We start from the raw sequence: 27,492 nt of genomic DNA on the forward strand, positions 1-27,492 counted from the left end.
ATGAAAAACCCATCCTCCAATATCCCCCAAGTACTTTGTACCCTCTCAGAGCACTTATCACATTCTTTTTTTTTTTTAATTCATTCAGCAAATATCTGAGTGCCTAACATAATCTAAGCAATAGCAGTGAACAAAAGAAAGATTCATTCCCCTAACAGTTCAGTTTAGTAAAGGTGACAAATCTATAAACAATTTCGACTGAATATGGTAAGTACAATAAGAGAGATGTGTACTGTGTAAGGTTGTGACAATAAAGAATGAAGCATCACTTCTTTTTGAGTAGAGAAGTAAGGCATCAGAGAAGAAGAGACACCTAACCTGGGACTGGAAGGATCAATAGGAGTTTGGCAAGCAAACAAGGGGGCAAAGATATTCCATGTAAAAGGAAGAGCATGTGCAAAGTAGAGGAAAGAGGTTTACTACCAGTTTGAAGTTGCTTGAAATGGTCAATGAATGGCAAGTAACTAAAAGGCAAGAGGCTAAAAGGAATGTCTGGGAAAGTGTCATGAAAGAAGTGGGACAGGTAAGTCATGGATCATGGAGGGCCTTGTATGCCATTCGAGATACTCTGAATTTTATACTGTAGGGAATGGGGACGTCTAGAGATTTAAAGAGGTGAGTGAAACCAGCTGATGTGGGTTTTAGTAAATTCCTTCTTGTGGCCAAGAAAATAATGGATAGAAGAATTACTGGACCAGACTGTTAAAGACAACATTACAATGGTGCAAGCAAGAACTGAGGTGATCTTAAACTAAAACAGAATCAAGTGACCAAATGAACACAGAAGACAAAGGAGAGAAAGGAATGTAAGATAACTCTGGTTTCTGTTTGGTTATAATATAGTGGTAGCATTAACTTGGTGAAACAAGAAAAACCAGGAGAAAAGACAGCAAGTTCAGTTTTGGTCATTTCAAGTTTGAGGGGCCTTTGTGGTAACTAGCTGGAGATGTCCAGTAAGCAAGTAGGCCTTAACAGGTCTGAGACGAAACTGAAATTTAAGAATGAACACTTAAGGGGCTTCCTAGGTGGCGCAGTGGTTAAGAATCCGCCTGCCAATGCAGGGGACACGGGTTCCATCCCTGGGCCAGGAAGATCTCACATGCCGCAGAGCAACTAAGCCCGTGAGCCACAACTACTGAGCCTGCGCTCGGGAGCCACAACTATTGAGCCCATGTGCTGCAACTACTGAAGCCACGTGCCTAGAGCCCGTGCTCCACAACAAGAGAAGCCACGGCAATGAGGAGCCCACGCACCACAATGAAGAATAGCCACCACTCACTGCAACTAAAGAAAGCCCATGCACAGCAAAGAAAGACCCAACACAGCCAATAAAATAAATAAATTTATATATATAAAAAAAAGAATGAACACTTAGGTATTAAAAGAACTCTTGTGTGTAGATGAAATCAGCAAAGCAAAATGTATGGAACTAAGAAGTGAAAGTAATTAAGGAGTGAGTCCCAGAAAATGGCATTTAAAAAGCAGGCAAAGCCAGTGGAAAAAAGAAGGAATGAATAACCATGAGCTTCAGCTGTCAAAGAGAGGCTAAATAAAATAAATTTTGAAAAGAAATTACTGGATTTGAGACTTAAAAGGCCATTTGAAATTTAAGCAATAATAACAGCTTCATGAAGCCATTAGAGAAGAATTCAGACAACAGAGTGTTGAAGATGCAAGTGAACAAGCAGAATTTGATACAAATGGAAGCACTATGCTTTCCAGCAGTATACTGACAGATAGATGGGAGGACTGGATAAACACAGGATGGGGATAGGCTTTTGTTTTATTTCACTTTCTTAAAATGTATGACTTGAACACTTAGGATAAGGAAATGCAGAGGAAGAGGCTGAAAGCACAAGAAAGAAGAACGATTAACCTGAAGCAAAAAGTCCAGTAAGGAATGGGAGGAAATAAGATTTAGGGCAAAGATGAAAGCATTATCCTTCAACACCTGTTTCTATAAATTAGAAACACAATACTGAATGATGGGTAAAAATATAGATCAATATATAGGTTGGGGGCATGAGCTTCAAGAAACTGACTCTGTCATTTCTCTGTCATCTGCTTAGAATTGAGAGGAAGGGACAGGGTTTGTAAAGTGAAGGTTTGGAGAGGGCTGGGAAGGAAAAGGGCAGGGGCAGACAGGTGTAATAAAATGGATTGCTGAGTAGTACTGGAGAAAGAAGGGATGACGGTGGGTGAAACTGTTGTTAAGTTCATAGCCAAACTCATCTGACAATCGTCATCTTTCTATCTTCCCAGTTCCTTATTTGTTAGTGTTTAAAATATTTGGTAATTAAGTGAATTAACTAGAACCCTGGAGTTTTCAAACACGTGATTGAATTAAAATCATCCACAGGCTTCTTTAAAATGCAAATACGGAGCCCGATTCTTATTTATTCAGAATTTCTGGGGGTGAAGCTCTAGCAAGTGAATTTTCCAGAGGTGATCTCCTAGTAATCTAGAGGAGCATTCCCGTCAAAAAGCACGGACCTAGAAGGTAATCAACTGGCTAGAAGACAGCTAATGCAAAATACAGCTATTACTATACGGCCCTTAGGGTGTGGGACAGGCTCGGCCACTCAACAAAGCAAAGACTTCAGGAAATAAGGAGGTATGGATCAGTAATGAGAAAGTTATATACACACCGCAACACGCTACTAAATGAAGCGCATTAAGGTGAAGCTGGGAGCTTGGGAAAAAACGCAATATGAAGAACGAAAACATTTTAAATGTTTGTTCGAAATAATGTCTCACCTCAGACGACAAGACTGAGTGCCCTATACTTTCTGTCACATTACTCTCGAGGCTTAGCAGTACCAAAGTGGAATTCAGGGTGCTACAAGAAATAGAGAAAGAGAGGAAATTGCAGGCACAGCTCCTGGAAAGGGAATAAGAGATGAGCGGGTGAAAGGAGAGGGGACGCGGACGCCTCTAGGTGCCCAGACAACCAAGGACCTGGGACGCGGAGTAAACAAGACCCCGGAGCCGTTCTGGCCTCGCCCGGCACTCACCATCACCTCAGGATCTCAGCACAAGGCCTCCCTGCGGCAGGAAGCAATCAACACCAGCACCAGCGCCGGGTTACTCTGGCAACAGAGCTCCACCTACTGCCGTACGCCGCGCGGGCCGCCACTGCCCCGCCCCTTCGTCCCTAGTGGCTTAGAGTAAACTCAGCACCGCCCACGCAGCCGATAGACCCGCCCTTTCACTCCGTCGCCTGGGGCGACGGAACACCACCTACCTCTTGCCAGCATCATCGCTTCAGTTTGGTTGACAGGTAACCCGGAAATTCAAACTGATGCACGGCTAGCGTCCAAATAGTCTACGTTTTGTTTTTTAGTAAGGGTTCATCCACTTTCACTTACTGAAGTCTTACAGCAGGTGTTTTGTGTTAGTTGAGTTTAAACGCACCACAAAGTGTGTCTACCTCTTTCTTTTGGAAAAGTATTCCGGAAACGAAAGCCCGAGTAACCGGAAGTGATTATTTGTGAACCGGAAGCTTGATGTCACCAAGGCCTGGGCGGATCGGCTTCAGAATGCAAGAGGCGTGTGTGGAGAAGTTAACCCAGTGAGTGCTAGACGAAGAACCTGTAAAGTGCGGCCCCCTGCAATAGGAAGAGTAAGAATCTGAGAGGTAAGTCCAAAAACGGACTTGTGTAACTAAGAGGGGATTTTGGAACGGGAAGGCGGTCTGAGTTGAAGTTTGGTGTTCAGTCGCTTTCGATTTAAGGAAAGGTTGCCTGTTGTTCCAGGAAGGCTTGTTCAGACGGGCACGGAACTTAGGATTCGACTTCTGGGGACCGCAGAAGTTGACGGGCTTTCTCTTCCATCCTACCGCCTTCACACCTGTTACCCACTCCAGACCCATCCCTCAGCCCCTTCACTTGGTGTTTACCGGCCCACACTGGCTATGCCAGTAGGTTTCGCTGAGCATCTTCCGAGGGCTCACTGCTTTTTCGAAGGGTCTTTGGAGACCTGTCTTCAGAACAATAGGAGGGGAGTTTGTGACTTTTGAGGAAGGTAGTCATGGGAGACGCCTTGTCGAGTTATATCGAGTACTCGAGTGATCATTTTTGTGATGAAACCAGTTGTCATCTAGTGCCCAGTTCATCATATTCATAATCACTGCATGAGTATCACCTTCCTTCTCACGTTCTTCACTGAATCTTAGTGCATATGTCATGCCATTTTAATTTTATTACCAAGAAGTGCAAATTAAGTTATCATGAATTTTTTGTCTCTTGTTAAACATCTGAACAGAAGCTCCTCTCTGATGGATATAATGAACAAAGTACTGTCGATAATGTCTCCTGAAAACTTAATTACCTTAATTACTTTTAAATTTCAGGTATCATAGTGATACAAAAGCCCGTAAGGGAACTAGCCCGTAGGTAACAGAGCTAAATTTAAGGACCACAGATCTGATCATTTAGAGTATACTGGTGGTAATTTAGAGTATACAGTGAAATAGAAATTTGAAAATAAACCACTCCTGGTTTTTGGGGGCTTTGTTTGTTTTTTGAGACATTTGGTAGCCATAACAGTATCACCTTGTGAAAAAGGGCTATAAGAGGCACCTCCTAATGTGTGAATGTGTTTAAATGGTATTGTTTTAATTTTCATTTTATACATTTTTAGGTTTTTTCAGTAGAAGTCTTGGGGTGCATTTTCACTGGTGAAAAAAAAAAATGACTACTCTTGAAAATTTAGAAACCAAAGGTAAGTGTTCTTCTTTTGGTGATAATTGTTTTTAAACATAAAATTTATGACAATAGGACGAAGGAATGCTTGAGCCAGGTAACTAGACCCCATAGAGCCCTTGGGAATCATTTGTGTTTCATATCTCTTCACCTTTGGTTTTTAATGCAGTGTTTGCATTTCAGTACTACAGATATACAGATGAATATTAATATCATTTGGTAGTATTTATTAGATGACTACTGCTGTTAAACAGTTAACATAAAAGCTAGTTTTTACAGCTATGTTCTCTGTCTACTAGAAGATTAAGATTTAAATAAATAAGAATATACATTGTAAAGGATTTAGGTAGATGGACAAACAACTAGCAGGTATAAAAGACCTTTTTCTTATTTCATTGGTTTGTTAGGGCTGCTGTAGCAAGTATCACAGACTGGTGGCTTAAACAAGAGAAATTTATTATCTCACAGTTTTGGAGTCTAGTAGTCCAAGATCAAGATGTTGGCAGAGACATGTATCTTATGCAGGCACTATGGAAGGATCTGTTCAAAGCCTCTCTCCTAGTTTCTGGTGGTTTCCTAGCAATTTTTAGTATTCCTTGGCCTGTAAACACATCGCCATGATCTCTGCCTTTTTGTTCACAGGGCATTCTCCCTGTGTGTGTATGTCTCTGTCCAAATTTCTCCATTTTATAAGGACATCAGTCATATTGGATTAGGGTGCACACTACTCCAGTATGATCTCATCTTAACTGATTACATCTGCAATGACTCTTTCCAAATAACGTCACATTCTGAGGTATGGAGGGTTAGGACTTCAACATTATGAATATTTGGGGTGGGACACAATTCAACTCAGAACATTTACTAAGTATGATAGTTACTTTTTAGTGTTTGTCCTTTGTATAGCATTTCATACTATTGATCATTCCCACTTTTTGAAATACTTTCCTTCATTTCCATCTACTCTGTGGCCCTTCACTGTCCAATGCAGTAGCCACATGTGGCTGAGTTTAAATTAATATTTTTAAAAATTAAAAATTCAGTTTCTCACATTAGCCACACTGAAGTGCACAATAGCCACAGGTGTCTGGTGGCTATACTATTAGAAAGTGCAGATATAGAACATTTCCATAATTGTGGAAAGTTCTTTTGGACCCCACTGCTCTAGTTATGGTTTCTTTTTAATTCTTTTCTGGTTTATCTTTTAAATACTAATGTTTTTCAGCCATCTTTCTCTCCTGCTCTCACGGCTTTAGTAATTATCTATAAGGATGACTTCCAAATCTATCTATAGTTCAGATCTTTTTCCTTGTGATTCAGACCCTTATAGCCTACTGTCTACTATCTTCACTTAGACATAGATAACAATCTTAGCATGTCCCAAAGTGAGCTCTCTTGATTCAGGTTTTTCTTGGGTGGAGTGAGTTATGGAGGATGGGACTGTCAGTGAGAGATGGGAAACTATTTTCTAGAAACCAGTTTTGCAGGAAGCAGATCTCCAACAGCAAACTCTTTAAAAGGGGTTTAAATGTGTTTAGGAAGTGAAGATCATGCCAATAAATATTTAATTGAATTTAATTCAGCTGAGTGTAACAACAGCATTTCAGCATTACCAGAGGCTTTTTATAGTATTAGAATCAGCAAATCAGAAACTGAAGGAAAGTAATAAACTGGGGATTAATGGGAAATAAGAGCAATTAAATCATAGCTAATATGAAAGCAATTAGTGGTGCTTGACAAAAAGCAAAAACTAAATATGACATTATCGTTAGTAATTAAAAGTTAGTTATTGCAAGGCTTCATTATTTGTTGTTACTTGTTTTTAATGAGGATTAGAGTTATAAAGCACTTTCCCGTACATTATTTCATTTGGTCTTAATTTTACAGTGAGGTAGATAATTCAGCTGTTAGTCGTAATCCTGCATAGTATCATGTTAACTGTTGTTAGTGAAGAAGAGTGTCGTGTATCACGTGGCCTGAGAAAAAGTGCACTTATATGGTGGACATTTGTCAGTTGCCTGCATTTCCTGTAACTGCCTCAGCAGGATTGGCTTATAGGGAGAGAACTTCTCAGCAGCTATTTGAGCAATACTGTCATCATGAAAGGGATGTGTCCTTGCTGCTAGGGCTGTTTTTGAATGGGGAAACATGCAATAAATAGAAACAATTAGAAAATTAGAATTTGAATCCAAAACTTTTTGGGGGAGCAAGGTTGAAATTAAAAGTAAAGGGATTAAAGTCAGTTTAATCTAGTGAAAATAGACCAAATAGGAAGGCCTGAGATGTTCAGATATTTATAATTCCATAAAATAGTCTAACTTTTAACCTTAGGTCTGTGGAATAATAGTTATTAGGTGAAAAAGGATTCCATGGACTGATGAATTTGGGAAATGCTGGATTAAAGGAGAGATTACACTACAGGACCCCTCACAGGCTTTAATATACTAATGTACACTGTGCAACTCCAAAGAGATATATGTAGGGAACACTTATTTGACCAGGAAACTCTTTATTTGTGGGGCCTGTGACAAAAGAAATGTTTGGATTCCACATCAATAAATGTGGGCCTAACTCTTAAGTCCACTGCCCATAGCATATTTTTCTAGTTTAATGGTAACTAAACTTTATTAGGTGATATTGGTGACATTTAAAAGAATATTAATTTAAAATTACCAAATGATCCCTAATTTAACTGTTTTATAGCTGAATCTGCATACGATCTGAAAAGTTTGTCAGATTATGAGTTATTAATGATTTTGGTAGAGGGAAAAAAAATTGAGCAGTTTTTAAAGGAGTTAATTATTGGATGTTGAAATCTTCTAAGTGGTGTGTTAACGTTAACATTTATGAACTTCCATTAGCACTCACCTTTTCTGCAGCAAGCACCATTTCACTAAGCTGATGATACAAAGATTATGAGGCAGAGGCAGTCCCTGCCCTGAGGAGATTTCAAGTTTAGTCTACAAGAGAAACAAATTATTTTAAAATACTCTTGTATTTGCATTATTCTGAAAGCACTGTAGGATTAGGCGGTGGGGGAATCCTGGTGTAAGGTTAAGTGGTTTGTCCAAGGTCACACAATGTGTGACCGCAGACTTAAGTTTTGACTCAGAATCTAGTTTAGTTCTATTATATCATCCTGCTGACTCTGAGTATCTGTCTTCAGAGATTTACAGTTTTATGAAAAAAGGAGAAATGTGTGTTTAATAACAGACTATAAAATAATGTTCTTTTTGCCTCAGTAAACTAGAGCAAGGGTTGGCAAATTATGCCTCTTGGGCCTCCTGAGAATATTTGGAGTCAGCAAATAGGGAACACTAATTTTGAATCCCACTTAAGCCAAGTGTTATCCCAATTTAAAAAGAACTCTCTTCTTTTCATTATTAGACCTATATTGCCAAAAAAAAAAAACACCTTTACTAAATTATTATAATTTGAATTTCATCTTTAAAATTTTGTTTTTCCTCTTCGTATATAAATGCCTATATATCAATAGTATGCTTAATTTTGCCTCATGGCCCACAAAGCCTAAAATATTTATCATCTGGCCCTTTATGGGAAGTTTGCCAACCCCTATTGTGGAATATTATTTGTTCTCCCCCTACATTTCACCAAGTCTGGGGGAAAGGCAGTAAGAATGAGCCATAAACCTTAGCCATCTTTTAATTCTTTGATAAGTGATTACAGGTGGAAATTAATGTTGATGAATAATTGAAGAATTGTTTTGTCTTTTCCCTTCAAAGAATGAGAAGGGATTGATGTTTTGCTTTACTTAAACATTGCTCATAATTACAGAGCTGGAACTGTAGGTCACTGTCATCCCACTTGACTGAAGGTAATTGCTCATGAATGTGCCCTGGATTGGGGCAAGTGCATATGTAATAAAGGTTTCTGTGTGTGTCACAAAAAAAAATAGAATTATGAAAGTAAGTTACCGGGTGAGAAAATGTAAAGCGCTGACTCCCACTTGCCTCCTTGCCTGTGCACATTAGCTAGAAGTGCAGTTGTTACAAAGAGGGAGTTGCCATGTGATATATGGGGCAACATATGCTTGAGTACTCACAAGTGCTTGAGTAAGTAGAGCAGTTTAAATAAAGTTAGGAGTAAATTGGGTTTGAACCAAGTTAACTGAATTTCTTGATTGGAATTTTATGACAATTTTGTTTGAGAAGTTAATTTCTGTTGAATACCCATGGTTTCTTTGCCTTTTAAATTTAGCATTAACTGTTTTGTGATTTGCTCTTGAATCTCCATTACCTAAAATTCCAACTCACAAATGTTATGACTTGCCTAGAAATCACATTTAATCACAGGATGTCACACCTGCTTCTTATTTCTTCAGCTTCAGTGAACCTGAATGGTATAGCTCTAGTGTGTCTTTTTGTTGTGTTTTTTTATTGTGGATGTGTAGTTAATTCATGACTCCACATTACTTCTTAAATGCCAGAATTTCTTACTGATAAAATTAAATTTGCATGAGATAGAGTTAGACAAACTTAAAACCATATTTTAAGAGCATGGGAATAGGCCTTTATTTTTAAAACAATTCAGTGGGAATTCTCCTTCTCTGTGCTAATGTGCTACAGCATGAACTAAGTACCAAACTCTTTATTTCACTTTTGGAAACATTCCTTTGTTCATCTTTTTGAAAGTAGAGTCAGTCCTAAAGCCCAAGGTATGCCTTAATTAACATTTAATACAGAAATGACAAAATATTTTATTTTAATATAAAATGTTTTGTTAAATAGAACACCTTAATTATACCTCAGACGTCTTTCTGCCTCCTAATATATGTCACGATTCCTAGTACATTACTACATACTGAGAAGAAACTCCCTAAAAATCTGTTAAATGAAAAAATAGTCCTAAAGCCTAGTGATATATTTAGCATAAGAGAATAAGAGGCAGAATTACATTTTATATTAGTTAAGCTTTTTCTCCCCTTAATCAAGATGCAAAGCTATTAGATTTTTTAGAGAATGATAATAAGAGCAGTGGGAGCTAACGTTTAATGAGTGCGCTGTGCCATTCTAAACACTTTAGGAATGTATTCTTTTAAGCATTGCATTAGCTCATGGCTATGGAGCATGCAAAAAATAAAACTAAATAAAGACATAAGTAATAGATCTACTGATACACCAGTAGGGTTATTTTGTGAGGCAGTTTGACAGTGCAGATCTTCACTTGGCATATTAATTCTATTCTTGGGAAATTGTTCAAAAGAAATAATTCAGAATTTGAAGAAAAAAACCTGTAGGCATAAAAATATTCACTAACGCATTTTTATAGTAAAAAATTGGAAAGAGTCTAAACATCCAACAGTAAAATAATAATTAAACAGTGCTATATGAACTTGAAGGAATAACAGTCATAAAATGAAAAATATGAAGACTAGCAAAATAGAAATATTAAGCTTGTAAAGTTAATTATAAGTATTTAAAAATATTGAAGAAATTTGAAGTAATGAAAAGTTATTTTAGATTGATGAGAATATAGGTAATTTTTTCTTCTTAATACCTCTTAATAATGTAATGTTTTAAAAAATAGTAATAGAAACCAGAAGATATATGACTGTATATGATGATAATCTGCTCTACTCTGTGGTTTCTGTATCTATAAAACTAAGTTTGGAAGAAGAAAAATAAACGTATTAAAAAGTAGAAATCTGGGAGGGATAGATTTCAAGTTTGGGATTAGCAGATGCAGACTATTATATATCAAATGGGTAAACAACAAGGACCTATCGTATAGCATAGGGAACCATATTCATTATGCTGTAATAAACCATAATAGAAAAGAATATGAAAAAGGCCGTATACATATGTGTAACTGAATCACTTTGCTGTACACAAGAAATTAACACAACATTGTAAATCAATTATACTTCAATGAAAAAAAATTTTTTTAAGTAGAAACCTAATAAATAAACCTAAGGAGAGTATTCTTTTTTTTCCTTTAAATTTTAATTGGAGTATAGTTGATTTACAGGTTGTATTAGTTTCAGGTATACAGCAGCATGACTCAGTTATGCTATACAGCAGGTTCTTATTAGTTATGTACTTTATGTATAGTATATGTTAATCCCAATCTCCCAATTTATCCCTTCCTCCCCCTTATCCCCTAGTAACCATAAGTTTGTTTTCTACATCCATGACTCTACTTCTGTTTTGTAAATAAGTTCATTTGTAGCTTTTTTTTTTAGATTCCACATATGTGATATCATATGATATTTGTCTTTCTGTGTCTGACTTACTTCACTCACTATGACTAAACCTAAGGAAAGTATTCTTGTTAGATTTTTTCCTTGCTGTAAAACATATTGACAGGTAATTTTTTCATAGTTATTTTCTTAAGATTATCCTGAGCAAGCTTACCATTCCCTAATGTTCTTTGCTGGAGAATTTCATTTCTAGGGCCAGGATCTAGAAACCAAAGTAACACCAGTCTTTGTTTGAATTTGGCATATTTGTATACTATGTAAACTTTTAATATGGCTTTGTACTTCAGAAGTTCTTAAGAAAGGTTTAGGTTTAAGAAGACTTTATTATTGCCCTTACCAAACTGATTGTTCTCCTACCACATGGGTTACAGTGAAACATGGTTAATCTGTAATTAGTATTAATTATTTAATAATAAATATTTAGTTGACCACGACATGGTACTGATATCTAACAGTAATTAAGGCCAACAACCTACTTTGGCATTTTTTTTAAAACTAGGGATCTGTTTCCTGTCTCTACCTTAGAAGATGTAAATATAACATATAATAATGTAATCGTGTGTGTGTGTGTGTGTGTGTGTGTGTGTATCTATGAATGTATGATTTGGCTAGATAGTAATAAATTCACCAAAGACTGATCAATAGTCCATGATTATTCAATTAAAATTTTTTTAGAAAACAAATTTCTATAGATATATTTTTGTACCACTTATTGCACACTTATTATATATTACCCAGTAATACATGTTAGCTTTTTACATGTATGTCTTGTCTCCTCAAGTTTAGATAGTAAGTTTCTTAAGCATAGAGTTTCCCAGCTACCTCATACAATGCCTGGCCAATATTAAGCACCAAGCAGCATGTTTGTTGTCTGTGAAACTCAAAAATTTATCATCACCATTGTTATATATGTGCTCGTCCTTTTCCCCTCCCCTTGTTGCCATGCATTTGTTGTTCATCAGATAGAGAGTACAAGTGCCTTGTGGGTACAAGGCACTTTACTAGGAATAGAGTGATAAACAATCGATACCTATTCCCTCATGGAAGTTATATCCTAATGGAAGGCACAAACAGTATATAACTGTTTGTGTTACATACTGTAATGAGAAAGGCAGGGTCTTTGCTGTAGGGGCATGTAAACAAAGAACCTAGCCTAATCATAGAACATTAGAGAAAGGCTTCCCTTCAGAAAGGTTGAACTGAGATTTGAAGGATGAGTAGGGGAGAAGAAGTTAAGAAGAAGATTCCAAGAATATTCCAAGAAGAAATGTCTGCAGAGGAAGAGGAAGGCGTTTGCTCCTATTGAAAGACTAAAAGAAAACAAGTAAGGCTGGAACTTAGGATCTGAGGGAGTGAATGGCATAAGTTGAGACCCAGGAGACAGGCAGGGGACCAGATCACTAGGGGCTGTATATAGGCCATGGTAAGGATCATGGTCTTTATTCTGAGAGTGATGGGAAACCATTCAAGGGTTTGATGCAGATCAGATCTGCACTTTTTTTAAGCTCACTATAACTGTTACATAAATTCTGTGGACTTTTGCGACCTGAAAAATAGGGCTGTTAGCAGAGGCAGTAAGTTCCAGGTTGATGAGGCAATAGTTCTGGTTTGTGGAAGGCCTCCCAGACCAATTAACAGCTTAGCTCTGAAGTCATATTTGGACTCACATCCCAGTTTGACACTGATGATTTGGACAAGCTATTTAACCTTTCACAGCCTCTGTTTCTATCTACAAATTGGGTACTATTATGCTTACCTCATGACACTTGTAAAAATTAAATGATATTGATGAATCTGAAGGACTTAGAACTGAGTCCTTAGCACATAGTAAATTGAATAAAAGCTAATTATCATTACCATTCCTAGGTTTTGGCCTCCATTTGCTCAAATGTATGCTGGGCTTGGAAAATGGCAAGGAACCTAACTTGCACCTCAGAGGGATGTTACTAAATGTACTAATTCAGGAACTCTGTGTAGGTTAGGTATCATCTCAGCCATCTCCTCAAGGTTGCAACATTTCCCAGTCTAGCACATCCTCCATTCTTTCCAAGCTCTAAACCACTTATTTTCTTGAATCAATTAGTGAAACTAGCCCTTTCTTGGAGAAAGGTGACTCAATGAAATTACACTGCTTAATTTGAAGTAAGGTAAAATAGGAGAAAAGAAACAAAATTTTTGTTATTTGACTGGAGCAATGGTAGTATAGTGGTGAGCATAGCGGCCTTCCAAAGGTTATCTGAACTAAGGATGGCTAGCCAGGTTTGTTTTATATGAAGGGAGATAATTTATTTTAATTGAGCAAATTAGTAAACATGTGCAGCAATGTATGAAGTGTTACAGAGGAAAGGGATGGGAGCTACCATTTATTGAATGTCTGCTTTTTACTTCTGTGCAAGACACTTTCTACACTTGAAGGGGCAGTATGTGCCGTGGTTAAGGCCCACTCTTTGGGACCAGGCTGCCTAGAATCAAATTCTGCATCTTCTACTTACTGTGTGGTGTGACTGTGGGCAAGTTCCTGGACGTCTTTGTGCCTTATTTTCATCATCTGTAAAATAGACTTAATTGTAACCTACCTCAAAGGGTTATTGTAAGGATAAATGAGTTATATGTAAAGTATTTAGAATAGTGTTTGGCACATGATCAGTCTTATACTATAAGTGTTGTTTATTTGTTACTTACCATTTTCTCATTTAAGACACAAGGTAACCTTAGGTGTATTGTTAAATTCATTTCATGGAGGCTAAAACTGAAGCTCAGATAACTGCACGATTTTCTCCAGGATTGTACAGGTAGAAGTGGTGGATGTGGGACTCAAAACCAGATCTGGCTGATCCCAGAGTTCATGTCATTTCTATAATACCCTGCTCCTTCTACTTGGTTTAGGGCATGATGCCTGGCCATAGTGTGCTTATCAGATTCACTGGGAAAGTGAGATTTAGCATATAACAAAACCCAGAAATGATAATTATGGTTCATGATTAAGATTCACACTGAATATTTGAGATAGTAAGTAACACAGGCATTCAGAGAGTAACCTAGAACAGTTGGGAAAATTTAATGCAGAATAGAGTTTAAGTGACTTCTTAAAGGGATAAGTTAGAATCCCAGGAAGTGCTGAAAGAAGGCATTTATGAGAATAAGAAATAGCAGAAACAAAGGCCTGATTAAAGGCCTAGGAGAGAGAGTATTGAGTCTGGTTGGATAGCTTGTGAAGTATTCTTTGCTAATAGTTCACAAAAAAAGGGTGAATCTAATTTGGGGTAGACACTTTCAAATATGTATATATATAGCTTATATTTATTTTTATATTTAATTAATATGGAGTGTCAACAATGTGCCAGGCATTTGACCTTTCTACATTCTTTTGTACCACAACCCTGTAGCATAGTTGTTACTATGTCCATTTTGCAGATTAGGAACTAGAGATTCATGGAGGGTTACATTGTTTACCTAGGATTATACTAGGAAGTAGAAGTTGGAGCCAAATACCTTGATTCCAAATCTCTTGCAGTTTTACCAAGAAGAGAAACCATTTACTTAAGGAAAGTTTGAACCTGTAAGACTTTGTTCATCTTTTGTTGACACATGATTGTTTTGAAAATTAATTTTTACTCTAAATTTTTTCCCTTTTTTTTCAGTGCGAGGAATTCTGAATGTAGGGTAAAGCATGTCTTGGCATTTTTCTAGCATTTCTTTTCAGTTAGTTTATGTTTTGTTTTCCCTTCTGTAGTCATCCTTACTTCATCCCCAATTCGAGGAGCGGGAGATGGAATGGAAACTGAGGAGCCACCTAAATCTATTGAAGTTACTGCTGGAATCCAACCTATAAAGCATCACATCCTTCCGAGTCCACGAAAGAAAGCAGTTCCATCAGAGAGCCCAGGAGTTATTCAGCTAGGGAAGATTCTTGCTGAAAAAGCAGTGGAAGTTGAAGCTGTAAGAATATTAATTCCCAAAGCAGCTATAACCCATGATATCCCAAACAAAAACGCAAAGGTTAAGTCTCTGGGACATCATAAAGGAGAATTCCTTGGCCAGCCAGAAGGAGTTGTAGATCCTAGAAAGGAATTATCCGAGGTAAAGAATACATTGGAAAAGCTCAAAAACTCTGAAAGGAGGTTACTACAGGACAAAGAAGGTCTTTCAAACCAGCTCAGAGTACAGTCAGAGGTAAGAAGAGCCTTAATAGCTTTAATGACTACTGCTCTTTACATCTGGGCCTTCTAAGCCTGCATGTTAGAAAACAACATTTCCTCTTGCAGTGTCCATTATAACTTGTCATTTCTCTAAAAAGCTTCCTCTTAAATTTCTCATTCTCTTAGTGCCTCTAATAACACTAGTATATGTTGGGAACTTATAATCTAAATGTGGTTGAAGATGAAGTGTGAGGTACTTTGGACAATGTGGGGTACTTTGGACAAGACCACCTATAAGTTGTAAAGGAGGTTACAGTTATGAACTTGCACACTAGAGATTAACTAAGTAAGACTAATTAGTAATCTCTGCTTTAAGAATCCATAAATTCCAAGTATTTTAGTCTATGTATAGATAATACTTAGAATAAAGAGAATGGTGATATAAGTATCAGTATCTTCATTGTAAATGGAAAATTATCTATAGTGCTTGATTCACTTTCTTTAATCTTTACATCTTAGTAAATATCGCCTTACCGCCCCCACGTTGTTCTCTGTTAGATTACACATTTTTTACTAGAGGTTAGTCTTTATAAGTGATACCCTGGTTAGTGGTTGTATCCAAATATGTTTCTAATATACTTAAGATATTTTAATATATTTTAAGTAACTAATTTCAAATCACAAAGCTAGTACATATTTCTTTGTAAACATTTTAGGAAATACAGAAAAAATAATGAAAATAGTACCACCTGTAAGTATACCTTCCAGCGATAAATGCATAATTATACATATTGAGTACATTTTTGCCTTGTAACTCACTTTTTTTAGTTGTTTTAGGTGTGTTTTAGTTGTTAATACAGGACAGTCTATTAAAATATTAATAGCAACAGTGTTCTTCAATGACTACACCATATACCAATATCTTTTATTGGACATTTGTTTTAATTTTTTGTATTTTTGATAACAATGTGAAGAACATGCTTATAGACATCTTGAATTGCTTTATTTGCTTAAATTCTTAAAAATAAAACTCCTAAGGCACAAAGAAATCAATTTTTAAATGTTGGAAAAGATTTAGAAAACACTGTCATATCTTTTTGCAAAATTTATTGGTTCAGTTTTCCAATTTTTTGCCTTTAAGTGTTGACTGGAGGCAGTTTGTAATTTTTATGATAATGATTTGTGCTCTTATAAGAGGCTCAGATTATAACCACATGGACTATAGAGTAATAGAGATATAGACATGGTTTGTATACATTATGAAACTTAAATATTTAATATCACTTTTTGGTGTGTACTTTTAATAGTGGAGGTCCAAATTACATGAAACACAGTTTCTCTTTTGTTCATTTTGCTACATTAAAGTCACTGGCATTACTTTGAGTTTGTTGTATTGGTCATGATTTCTTCCAGGTCAATCGTGAGTTAAAAAAGCTGCTGGTGGCTTCTGTTGGGGATGATCTTCAGTATCACTTTGAACGTCTAGCCCGTGAGAAAAATCAGCTCATTTTAGAAAATGAAGCCCTAGGCCGAAACATAGCTCAGCTCTCTGAACAGTTAGAACGGATGTCAATACAGTGTGATGTGTGGCGAAGTAAATTCCTTGCAAGCAGGTATTTTCTGTCTTAAATAGTATTTCATTTCCTAGCTTTTGCTCTAGCAGATTTTTGACACCTAATGCAAGAAAATAGACTGTAGTGTGAATATTTCTGACTCAGATTGTCAGAGTACCTCATATGTCATTTAAGATGTGGACTCTCCCTCCTCTGGATGGTCATATAGTCTCCCTAAATGGAAAAGCAGTATCAAAAAGCTCTTCTCTCATTCTGGAATTCTGAGTTACTCTTTTTTAAATTTTATTTTTTTAATTTTATTTATGGCTGCGTTGGGTCTCAGTTGCTGTGCACGGGCTTTCTCTAGTTGCGGTGAGTGGGGCTACTCTTTGGTGCAGTGCATGGGCTTCTCACTGCCGTGGCTTCTCTTGTTGAGGAACACAGGTTCGAGGTGCACGGGCTTCAGTAGTTGTGGCACGCAGGCTCTAGAGCACAGGCTCAGTAGTTGTGGCGCACAGGCTTAGTTGCTCTGCGGCATGTGGCATCTTCCCAGACCAGGGCTCGAACCCATGTACCCTGCATTGGCAGGTGGATTCGTAACCACTGTGCCACCAGGGAAATCCTCAAGTTTCTCTTCCATAGTAGAAATCACTCCTACTACAATGTTTAAGACCAAAAGAAAGCTGTAAACTCAGGCAAGTAATAAATATGTAAATTTTTTTAAAAGACTATTTTTCCTCACCTTCTGTCTGGAGAACTCAAATATCACTGCCACTCCATAAACATATTTTGACCTCATGCTCTGTTCTCATAGCTTATTTTACTACATAATAGAGTTTCCCAACCTTTTTCTCTCTACACACAAATAGAAAATGACAACATCTGCATGGCATACTGGATGAGGCTACTCTCCAGTAAAGGTGAGAACCCCAGGCCTTTAGAACCCCCAAGCCTATGGACATAACTGGTAGTTGCGAAGCTCTCTTATATATTATGATTTCCTATTTATCCCCTCCTTCCAACTTTGAGTTAGTGGAGAACAGAATCTGAGTGTTATCCGTCTGTGTATTTCCAGTGCTTAGCCCAGTGCTTCACACATATGTTTAATAACTATTGATTTAAATTTAATCATGTGGAGATTTCTCACAAATACCAAAGGTTTCCAGGCTGTACCTTAAGAACCACTGGTTGTAATGAATAAATTTTTAGGGGAGTATTTCATCAGGTCTTAATATCTGTAATACTTTCCAGTAACTGAATGCTCTGTTAAAATCCTTACTTTGTTTTCTAATTGTACCAATATAGGATTTATTTGGAGAAATGAATTTACCGTTTATTGACTTAGAATGAATATTAAGTTAATTCTTATTGAACAGCTTAAGAAGCAAATCATGCATATATTTTACAGATTATTATAATATGTAACTTTTTTTAACATTCTGATCAATGTTGATGGTAACACTCTAAGGGCAGTAATAATTAAACCAAACTTTATTGATATTTTAGTTGATTTAATCTTTTAATGTCAGAATTGTTTTCATTTTAAGGAATTCAGTGGTTACTGTGGTCTGAGACTTTTAGTTTTAAGATTTTCAGCTGAATAAAAATACTTTAAAATTTTGCTTCAGTTCATCAGTAGAGAATTGGTTAAATACATTTTGGCACATCCAATCAGAAGAAAACATGAAGCTATTTTTTTTATTTTAAAAGGGAATGATTTAGCTCTATGTGTGCTAATGTGAAAAAAATCACCAAGATAAATTATTAGGTGAAAAAAGCAAACTATAGAAAAGTTTGTATTAAAGAATTCATTTTTTTGTAAATAAAATGAATACATTTATTTTTACACATACTTTTATGTTGATATACACAAATTATTTTTTTCTAGAAAAAATATATTGATTACTTTATTGATTAATGATTATAAAAGAAAGATGAGGATGCTGGACAGCAAGAAAGACAGTTTTCCTTTTATATAAATCTCTGTATATATAATATTTTTCTAAGGACAAAGAAGTAATTGAGTGGCAGAAAAAAAATTGTTTTTCTCTAAAATTTTCTGTATTTAAAGACATTTAATTAATGTTATTTTTTTCCAAAGCTTGATTAATCTAGACTAAGACTGAAGTACATTCCAAAATCACTATATAAGAAAGTTAAAAAACTTTCCTTTGTCATTTTGTAAACAGATATTTTGAGTCCCTTTAATAAGTTTTAAGCTTATAAACATTTTAAGTGTTTTTTAGTGAAGATTTAAAAACTGAGAAGTAATCTGACATGGTTAAATCTTTTTTGTAAGTTTTTAAAAATGACAGTCACAAAGGTAGTATATTAACTTCTTAACACTGTCAGAGAATTTATATATAAGATTTTAATCTTTTCCAGGGTTATGGCAGATGAGTTAACCAACTCCCGAGCAGTTTTACAGCGTCAAAACCGTGATGCACAGAGTGCTATACAAGATCTCCTGAGTGAACGGGAACACTTTCGTCAAGAAATGATAGCTTCGCAGAAGTATGGCACTTGTTTACATTCTGAACTCTTCTCCTTTCTCCTGCAATTTTTGTTATTGAGATAGTTCTTTAGTATTCCTACATTTAATAATTTATTGAGCATATATTTTGAGTAGCATTTTCAAATAGATGCCTAGGGGAGGGAGGAAGACTGACGAAAACAGAAGACATGCTTCTTTTATTCTTAATTGGGGAGAGAATTAGTTATATCTATACTAGAAGAACTCTCTGGACTTAAAAGTAGTTTTTGGTTATAGTTATAGCAGTTTTGTATGGTTTTTGGTAGTAGCCAAAAAGCATACCAGTTTTTCCTTTGGAAGGGGATCTTTCTGGGGACTGTTCTGCAGTATTAGAGCTTACTTTCATGTCCATATGAACCAGAACTGTCAAAATTGATAGTCTTCCTTAAATGCACTTTATACTTTCATGTGATTGATTTCTTATAAATCAAATAAGTAAAGGTCAAGAGAAAATCATAGGGGAAATTAGAAGAATGAAACCACAATGTATCAAAAGTATCAGATTTTGTGGGAGGCAACTAAAGCAGTGTTTAGAGGGAAATTTATAATTTTAAATGCTTATTATAGAAAAGAAAAAAGGTCTTGTCAATAATCTAAGCTTCCTTAAGAAACACAAAGAGCAAATTAAGCAGAAGGACTAAAAGGATAAGAGCAAAACTAAATGAAATAGAAAGCAAACACTGGTTCTTTGAAAAGATAAAAAAGTTTACAAAACTCTAGGCAGTATAATCAGGAAAAAAAAAATACACGTGACTAGTATCAGGGATGAGGAAAGGGGTACACTACAGATTCTATAGACATAGGAAAGGTAATAAGGGGATGTTACAAACACTATGCCAATCAATTCAACAACTTAAATGGACAACCTCCTTAAAAGCCACAAACCACCAGAATACCCAAGAACAGATGACCTGAATAGCCCTAACCTATTAAGGCAATTTACTTAGTAGTCAAAAACCTAGGAAAGGAAACTCCAGGCCTACATGGATCCACTGGTGAATACTAACAAACATCTAAGCCAAAAATAAAACCAAATTTACACAAACTTTTCTAGAAAATAGAGAAGGGAACAATTTCCAACTGATTTTATGAGGCTAGCATCATCTTGACACCAAAACCAGACAGGCATTACAAGAAAACTACAGGCCAATATCTCTAATGAATATAGATGCAAAAATCCTTAACAGAATTTTAGTGATTCAAATCCAACAATATATAAAAACATTTATAGATCATGGCCAAGTAGGTTTTATCCCAAGAATTTGTGTAACTCACACAAAAAATTATCACATGTATACACCATGTGAATATCTCAATAAGTGCACAAATCAAATCAGTAGCTCTATAATACTATGTGAATATACTATTATACGAGGGTGAGACAAAAATTATAGGTACTCTGGCTGTAGTAATTATTTTAGTTAGCTTTTAGGAAAGACACATCATTTTTTGACACAGTCTCCTTGCTTTTCAATACATTTTGTCCATCTGTCAACAAGCTTTCATATTCCCTCATTAAAAAATGTTTTAGGCTGAGCTGCAAGCCATGAATGCATTACTGTCTTCACTTCTCCATCAGAAGTGAATCTTTGTCCTTGTAGGGCTGCTTTCAGGGGACCAGATAGGTGAAAGTCTGATGGAGCAAGATCAGCACTATAGGGAGGATGCTTTAACACAAAAACTTTTAATGATGTTTTTGCGGAGTGTGGGCAGAAGTGTGTGGATGTGCATGTCCTCAGACCACAAAAAAACGAATCGCTGCACACTGCTCTTCTTTTGTGCAAATCACAAGTGGGGCATCCATTTTTGCTTACACTGCAGTTACAAATGAACTGATGTAACACGTTCATACCTGCACAGTAGTGACTGGGGAGACAGTAGCTTTGAACGGAAAGCGCTGATAAGACAGTGCGGCCAGCAGAAGTTTTAATATAACCGGAGTGTGGATAATTTTTGACTCACCCTTGTATTTTACCTGTACTAAAATATGAGAACTAAAAAAAGTACTGTTTGTTGAATGATTTGCAGATAACCATAAAATCAATAAGTGGTTTCTGTAATCTGACTTATTGTACCAGACTTTCTGAATTTATTGAACTCTGAAAGAGGAGAAAGATACTATGTGATTTCAGAAATGTTTCTCATTTCTTCAGCATTCTTGATTTTTATATTTTATCCTCTTATTAATGTTCAGTGCTCATGTTTGTTCTTTGCAGGTTGTTGGAGGAGCTCTTGGTCTCCTTGCAGTGGGGAAGAGAGCAAACTTACTACCCTAGCGCACAACCTCACAGCACAGCAGAACTAGCGTCAACAAATCACAAGCTGGCAAAAGCAGTAAATTCTCATCTTCTGGGAAATGTTGGCACTAATGGTCAAAAAAAGGTTCCATCAGCAGTTGAATTCTGCAGTACCCCAGCAGAAAAGATGGCTGAAACGGTAAAATATTTCCTTTTCGTGATCTGTGGAAGCTCTAAGAGTGTCCTCTTACTGCAAGGTGACGCGTTATAATGGAAAGTGCGTGGCATTGGGAGTTAGGAAATATGGGATCAAAACCTGATTCTCATCTTAATGAGTAGGGATCTTGGAGAAAATCATTTCTTCCTCTGCGCTTTAATTTTCTCAAACACTGTTACTCTATTCTTAATTTTCTCAAACACCGTTACTCTATTCTTGAGAAAGAAATGTAGTTGTTTTAACGATGGCCTGTTTTTTAGCTACTGAATCATTGATAATCTTTTTTTCTTGAGCTCATTTAGATATGAAAACCACTGTGTAGAATTTTTAATTTAGTAATCAAGAGCAGATAATTGATTACTTCTGATTTAAGACGCTATTTTTTTTTCCACACATATAGATGGGAATGTGCCAAACACTACAGAATCAGTTAGTGTAAACCTGGCACCTTCAGTCCTGGGTGAACTGAGGGCTCATGCAGATGACCTGTCAAATACTGTGATCTCACAGTTCTACAACCATCCAAGTTCACCCTCATTACACTTCAGTATCTCACTCCCGTGTCCCCATCGTAGGCTTGTCATTAACCAGAACTTTTCCACTTTTAAAATCTTCAACATCTCTCTCCATGAACTGTGATTTCAACTCTTCTTTCCAGCTCTGATTCTATCATTCTGAATACCCCTGTTCCTTGATCACATCATAGTTTTTATTCCTTTGGTCCCTACATTTTTTTTCTTCATCTCATCAACTCACTCTCCTGGCTTCTTTTCCTGCCATAGCTTGCCTAGACTACCTTCATTAAGTGCCTTTCTTTCTTATCCTTCTCACAGGTACCCTGAAAACCCCATTCCTGTGTCAGTTCAACTGCTTGCCTTCTTGGTTTCTATACCCATCCAACGATTACCTCAGATTCAACAGATGACTTTGGTTCCTCATTTCACAGAAGAAAAAGAGGGCAGAGGCAGAAAACTCCCTCAAAGTCCCACTTGATATCTAGAAGCCTAGCTATATGGCAACCATCCTTGCATACATTTTTGCTGCTGGAAAAGCGTCCCTCCGCCTCTCCAAAGCACAGCATGTTCCCCCAGGCTCATCAGGCCTCCCACCAACAGTTACTTCTTCTATTGGCTCTCTCTTTTTGGCCTAAGAACATGCCCAAGTGTCTTCCATCTAAAAAGAAAAATGTTTCCTCTATACTAAGTCATCTGTATATGGTCTTATCACCTTCCCTTCACAACCAAGAATCTTGAACAACTTGTCTGTACTTACTTCTACTTACATACCATACATTCCTCAACTCCTGCCATTGCTTATCTCAACAGACTTGCAGCTCCACTGTTCTCTAAGAGTACTCTTATAAAGGTCATGAATATTTAAATACTTTGTCATGTTTTACTTAACCTAGCATGCCTCCTTGATACTCCTTTAACTTATGTGACATTATTCTTTCTTGAACTGCAGGCTGCCTCTCTGAGCAACTCTTCATAGGCTTTTCTCCTCCTTTAAATGTTGATGTTCCACAGGAACCTGTTCTCCATGCTTTTCAAACTCCCTCAGTTTCTGAAAGGCCATACTCTCCCAGCTCTTTGCTACTTTTGTGACTATTCTTTCTCAGTATTTGATGGGGGGGAGGGGGTGGAATTCTCTTCCGTGCCCATTCTTGAGCCTTTCCTTACATAGCAGACTTTCTGCCTTCTCTAGGGACTATCCTAATCCCATAGCTTTATGCTTGTGGCTTCTTCAACTTCTTCAACGGAGACTTTTTTCCCCGAGTTAAGAGACATCTCCAGCTGGACATCTCCATATGCTTATCACACATCACCTCTTTCTCCTTGCTTTTGCATTTGTATTCCCATTCTGGAAAAAATAAAAAGTAAAATAATCTGTTTCTTCTCCTGTATGTTCCTTAGCTTAGCAAACTGTATCTACTATATAGGGACGTTTTGAGGATTCAATAAAATAATACATATAAAGCCAGTAGCAGTTTCCAATATAGGTATAGTACTTTCTCAGTAAATAGTAGCTGTCATTTTTATTATTAAATCCTTCATCCCCCTAATCCTGTTGCCTTTACGAGCCTTTACCGTCTCCTATCAGTTCCTACTAATTTATCCCCTCTCCTAAGTTCAAACACCTGATCTCCAGGCTAGACTTTAGCAAAAGCCTCCTCACCAATACCCTTGCCTTGCTTTTTACCTGCCTCCAGGCCATCCTCTGCTGCCCAGAGAGTTATTTCAAAAATGCCAATCCCATCATCTTGGTACTCCTATTCAGAGGGCTCCCAGTCTCCCTCCTTATTGAATCTGAATTATTTCATGTTGTATAGAAGGCCTTTCATCCATCAGTTCCCCTTCTCTAGGATCGTTTCCCAGGTGTGTGTACCCTCTGCACTTCACATCCCAGCAGTGTTAACCACTTCCATTCCACAGAGAGGCCACTATATCTCATGCATCTGTACATACTTTCCCTCTACCTAGACTGCCCTCCCAGCATCTCCCTTCCTGCCCAATCACTACACTGCCTTTAAGAATCAGCCTTCCCTGAATCCCAGAGGCAAACCTAGATGTTCCTTCCTTCAGGCTTCCATTGCATTTTACGTATGTGTGTGTGAGTATATATATCTATATATATCTAGTATAGCTCTTTATCATGTTAAATTGCAGTTGTTTGATTCTCCACCTCTCCCCCAAAGTGTAAGTTCCTTAAGGGGCGTTTGTCTTACATTTCTTCAAGGTCTGGCATAATCCTTTGTATAACAGTAGGTGTTCAGCTATTTACTGAATGAATCAGCCCCTGAAACTAAACTGATCAGCTTTATCCAAAATCGTTTCTCTTTTTCTATTCGTTTTGTTGGGAACTTGTGTTGCTGTCTGTTCGGCTGCTGCCAGTAGCATTTGGTATAATTAACTACCCCTAATATCTTGAAACTCCCTCTTCCCTTGGCTTATGTAACCCTACACCCTCATATTTCACTGTACAATGCTGGGCAGCCTCAAGGCTTGGCTTACATCCCCTTCTCCGAGTCCTTTATCGACCATATTGTCTCACAACAAAACTGACAGTCCTACTTCTTTAGTGTCTCTTGGACCTTTCAGCCACATTGCTTCAAGGTGGTCATTTTTTATCTAGATTATTACAGTGAACTCCCTTTCTCTGTTCTTCCCATGCCTGCGTTAGTGCCCACCCCTTCCCACTCATCCACCAGCTGTGTATAGAGTGATCTCTCTGAAAGGCACCCGGCTTAAAATCCTTCCCTATCACTTTCAGGCTAAAATCTAGAAACCTATCTATACTGGTATCTCAGTCTCCTTTAACTGTATTCCTTTGGCATTTTCTCTCTCTCTCTCTAAAGGCACATAATGTAATAACATATAGAGAATTGGGGTACTTTTATTATTTTCCTTTCTAAATTTATAAGCAGCTTTAAGATAAACCCTTTATCTTTGTCCAGTAGCATCTAACCAAGTTCCGTAAAAATAGAAGGATATCAGTAACTAAATTGAAAAAGCAGAATCCAGTAGAAAAACAGAGGTACTGAAATAGAATGCTAGCTCTTAATGCTAGGACATTTTAAAATTAGCTATGGCTCTTTGGGTACATTGATAACTTAGAAGGAAAAAAACCTGCTGGACAATATGAGAGCCAGGGAAAGAGACATCTCGAGCCATTTCTGAAAGCTGTTTTGAATAAGCCTTACGTAGGAGAGAAAGCTCTTTCCCCCGCTGCTTTTCTCAGTTCCTTTCCAATTCCAGTATCTGCCTCCTTTGCACAATAACCTATGCTCATCATATGATGGTTGGGAGAATGTGAAAATGAGAAACAGGAGCTATGAGCCAGACATTTTATCGTTGCCCTTATTTGGAGAATTTTTTTTCAACCCAAGAGTTCCTCCTGTTGTGGGTCTCAGTAAAGGAACAGAATAGGAAAAATCAGAGCAGGATTAGAATTGAGAGAGTATGGTGTCCATGAATCCAAGAAACAAAAACATGATCGTTAGCATAAAATATGGCACATAAATTAGAAAAAGAGAAATGAAAAGCCATTGACTTTACAAGTAAATGATCAGAAACTCTGAAATAACCTGTCAATAGAAGAATGAAGGCAACATTCCAATTCCAAGCAGCTCAATGAAGGACTGAGGGAGAAAGATAGTACGTACTTTTCGGTTAAAGATAAAAATCAACATCACTTACAGTAAAATTGATATAACCTGATTTTCTTTTATGTTTTCATATATTTCCATTGCTATGCATAAGAGGACATTAATGTCATTATTTTTAAAAGTAAGTAACCTAGGTAATATAATAACATCATTGTTAAATTTAGAGCTTTTTGAGAAAATGCGTAAGTTCTCTAATCAAATTCATCATTCGGGTGTTATTTTTTATGTCAGTTATGTATTAATGAAATAGAATTTATTGGTAGTTTATATCAATAAAACCAAGGGCTTTTACAGTCCCTACTGCATACATCTGACATGACCTCCTATTTTCCTTAGGTTCTGCGCATTTTGGATCCAGTTACCTGCACAGAAAGCTCACCTGATAATCCATTTTCTGAGTCATCACCGACCACCTTACTTGCTACAAAGAAAAATATCGGACGATTTCATCCCTATACAAGATATGAAAATATAACTTTCAATTGCTGCAGTCATTGCCAGGGAGAACTCATTGCCCTTTAACAGTCAATATGCTGGAAGCACATTATAGGCACTTACTTATTACCCAAGAGTCATTATTATTTGGGAGCTAGGGTTATTCTAATGCTACAAGTATTATCACTTTCTATTTAAGTAACGTATATCCCCAAAGATGTTTCATGTACTGGACTCCAGATTACCCTAAGTAAATATCTCAGGGTAAGAAAGGAATAAAACTGTGTTAGGTATGTTTAAAGTGGACAGTACTTTCCAGGCATTACAGAGTGGTTTTCCTGAAGGACTAAAAGAAAAAGATTCTGTACCTTTCTTTTAGGCCCTAATTTATTACTTATCTTGCTGTATGTTGTACATGAGCATAATTTCTGTACTCTGAAGCCAGGATCGGCAGACCACAGCCTTGGGTCATGTGCAACCATAGCCAGTCATTTACTGTTGTCTCTGGTTGGTTGTATGTGCTACAACAACAGAATTGAGTAGATACAACTGGGTTTGTATGACTAGCAAAGCCTAAAATATTTACTATCTGGTCCTTTACAGAAAAAGTTTTCTGACCCCCTACTCTAAAGAAAAGTTGCTGGCAGGATTTGGGGAGAGAGTGAGATAGGAGTCCTTTCCCTTTTTGGTGATTTTTGAGGGCTACAAAAGAGTGTTATGGAAATACTGTGGGTGAAGGGACTACTTTAAAAATACATGCTATGTGTTAGCAAAATTTTAAATATTTTACGGCCATATTAACAAATGCTTGAGCAAAACGTTCTCATTTTGGTTTTGTGCAGGAGATTCCATATTTTGAATGGATGGAACTTACTACATAGAAGAAACATTCTAACTGTTGAGTTCATTTTGGCAATTGCAACACAACAGGAATATCCAATTTAATACTTACAAAATATGGTGGGGAAAGTAGGATCTTTCTAGAACATTGTTCAAACTCAAAAATGCAACTCATCATTTAATTTTTATTGTGTAATATATGCTATTATTTACTTATGATAGGCCATCATAAAACACCCTTTTATATGCCTTTAAAAATGTCCACAAAATGTTTATGCCAAACTACCCTAATTGGTTTCAGAAGTGCCTATCAGTAAAGAAACCCTCAAAAGACAAATCAGGTCTAATAACAGTATATTTTAATGTCAACTTAATGGTTTGGTTTTGTTTTGTTTTGGTCTGATTTAACTGAGTTATAGTTTCAAGTGGCAATAAATTTCTCTACCTTCT

The 27,492-nt window shown here is 36.8% G+C and overlaps 2 protein-coding genes across 6 annotated transcripts in view; one reads left to right on the forward strand and one right to left on the reverse strand.

Annotated features, from left to right (window-relative positions):
- The window catches only part of NME7 (NME/NM23 family member 7), a 237,183-nt gene extending 233,802 nt beyond the window's left edge, over window positions 1-3,381 (reverse strand). Inside the window, exon 1 of one of the 3 annotated variants that reach the window (XM_057729094.1) lies at window positions 3,245-3,381. Coding sequence is in view for 2 of the 3 variants with exons in the window: in XM_057729093.1 (XP_057585076.1) it covers window positions 3,015-3,017 (3 nt within the window). In the remaining variant the exon portion in view is untranslated. Of the gene's footprint in view, window positions 1-3,014; window positions 3,089-3,244 lie in introns of those variants that run through there. The other 2 variants (XM_057729093.1, XM_057729092.1) reach the window with 2 other exon arrangements.
- Window positions 3,382-3,494: 113 nt separating this feature from the next.
- On the forward strand, window positions 3,495-27,489 carry BLZF1 (basic leucine zipper nuclear factor 1). Of its 3 annotated transcripts, none has more exons than XM_057729096.1 (7): window positions 3,532-3,639; window positions 4,643-4,722; window positions 14,657-15,096; window positions 16,476-16,675; window positions 19,001-19,129; window positions 21,365-21,584; window positions 26,104-27,489. In XM_057729096.1, exons 2-7 carry the CDS (start codon window positions 4,692-4,694, stop codon window positions 26,287-26,289), a joined length of 1,206 nt encoding a protein of 401 aa, XP_057585079.1. In that variant the 5' UTR covers window positions 3,532-3,639; window positions 4,643-4,691; the 3' UTR covers window positions 26,290-27,489. The 3 variants fall into 3 exon arrangements, with proteins under 3 accessions (XP_057585082.1, XP_057585079.1, XP_057585080.1); XM_057729097.1 differs by lacking the exon at window positions 3,532-3,639 and adding an exon at window positions 3,848-3,919 and having other exon boundaries at window positions 4,642-4,722; XM_057729099.1 differs by lacking the exons at window positions 16,476-16,675; window positions 19,001-19,129; window positions 21,365-21,584; window positions 26,104-27,489 and having other exon boundaries at window positions 3,495-3,637; window positions 4,642-4,722; window positions 14,657-15,153.
- The last annotated feature ends 3 nt before the right edge of the window (window positions 27,490-27,492 follow it).

The sequence above is a fragment of the Hippopotamus amphibius genome, chromosome 3 (genome assembly GCF_030028045.1).
Source record: "Hippopotamus amphibius kiboko isolate mHipAmp2 chromosome 3, mHipAmp2.hap2, whole genome shotgun sequence".
Lineage (NCBI taxonomy): Eukaryota > Metazoa > Chordata > Mammalia > Artiodactyla > Hippopotamidae > Hippopotamus > Hippopotamus amphibius.

Coding starts and splice junctions, on each gene's coding strand:
- BLZF1 (XM_057729096.1), top strand. CDS start 4,692: ATGACTACTCTTGAAAATTTAGAAACCAAAG. Junction 4,723..14,656: donor TGAAAATTTAGAAACCAAAG/GTAAGTGTTCTT, acceptor TCCCTTCTGTAG/TCATCCTTACTTCATCCCCA. Junction 19,130..21,364: donor GAAATGATAGCTTCGCAGAA/GTATGGCACTTG, acceptor TGTTCTTTGCAG/GTTGTTGGAGGAGCTCTTGG.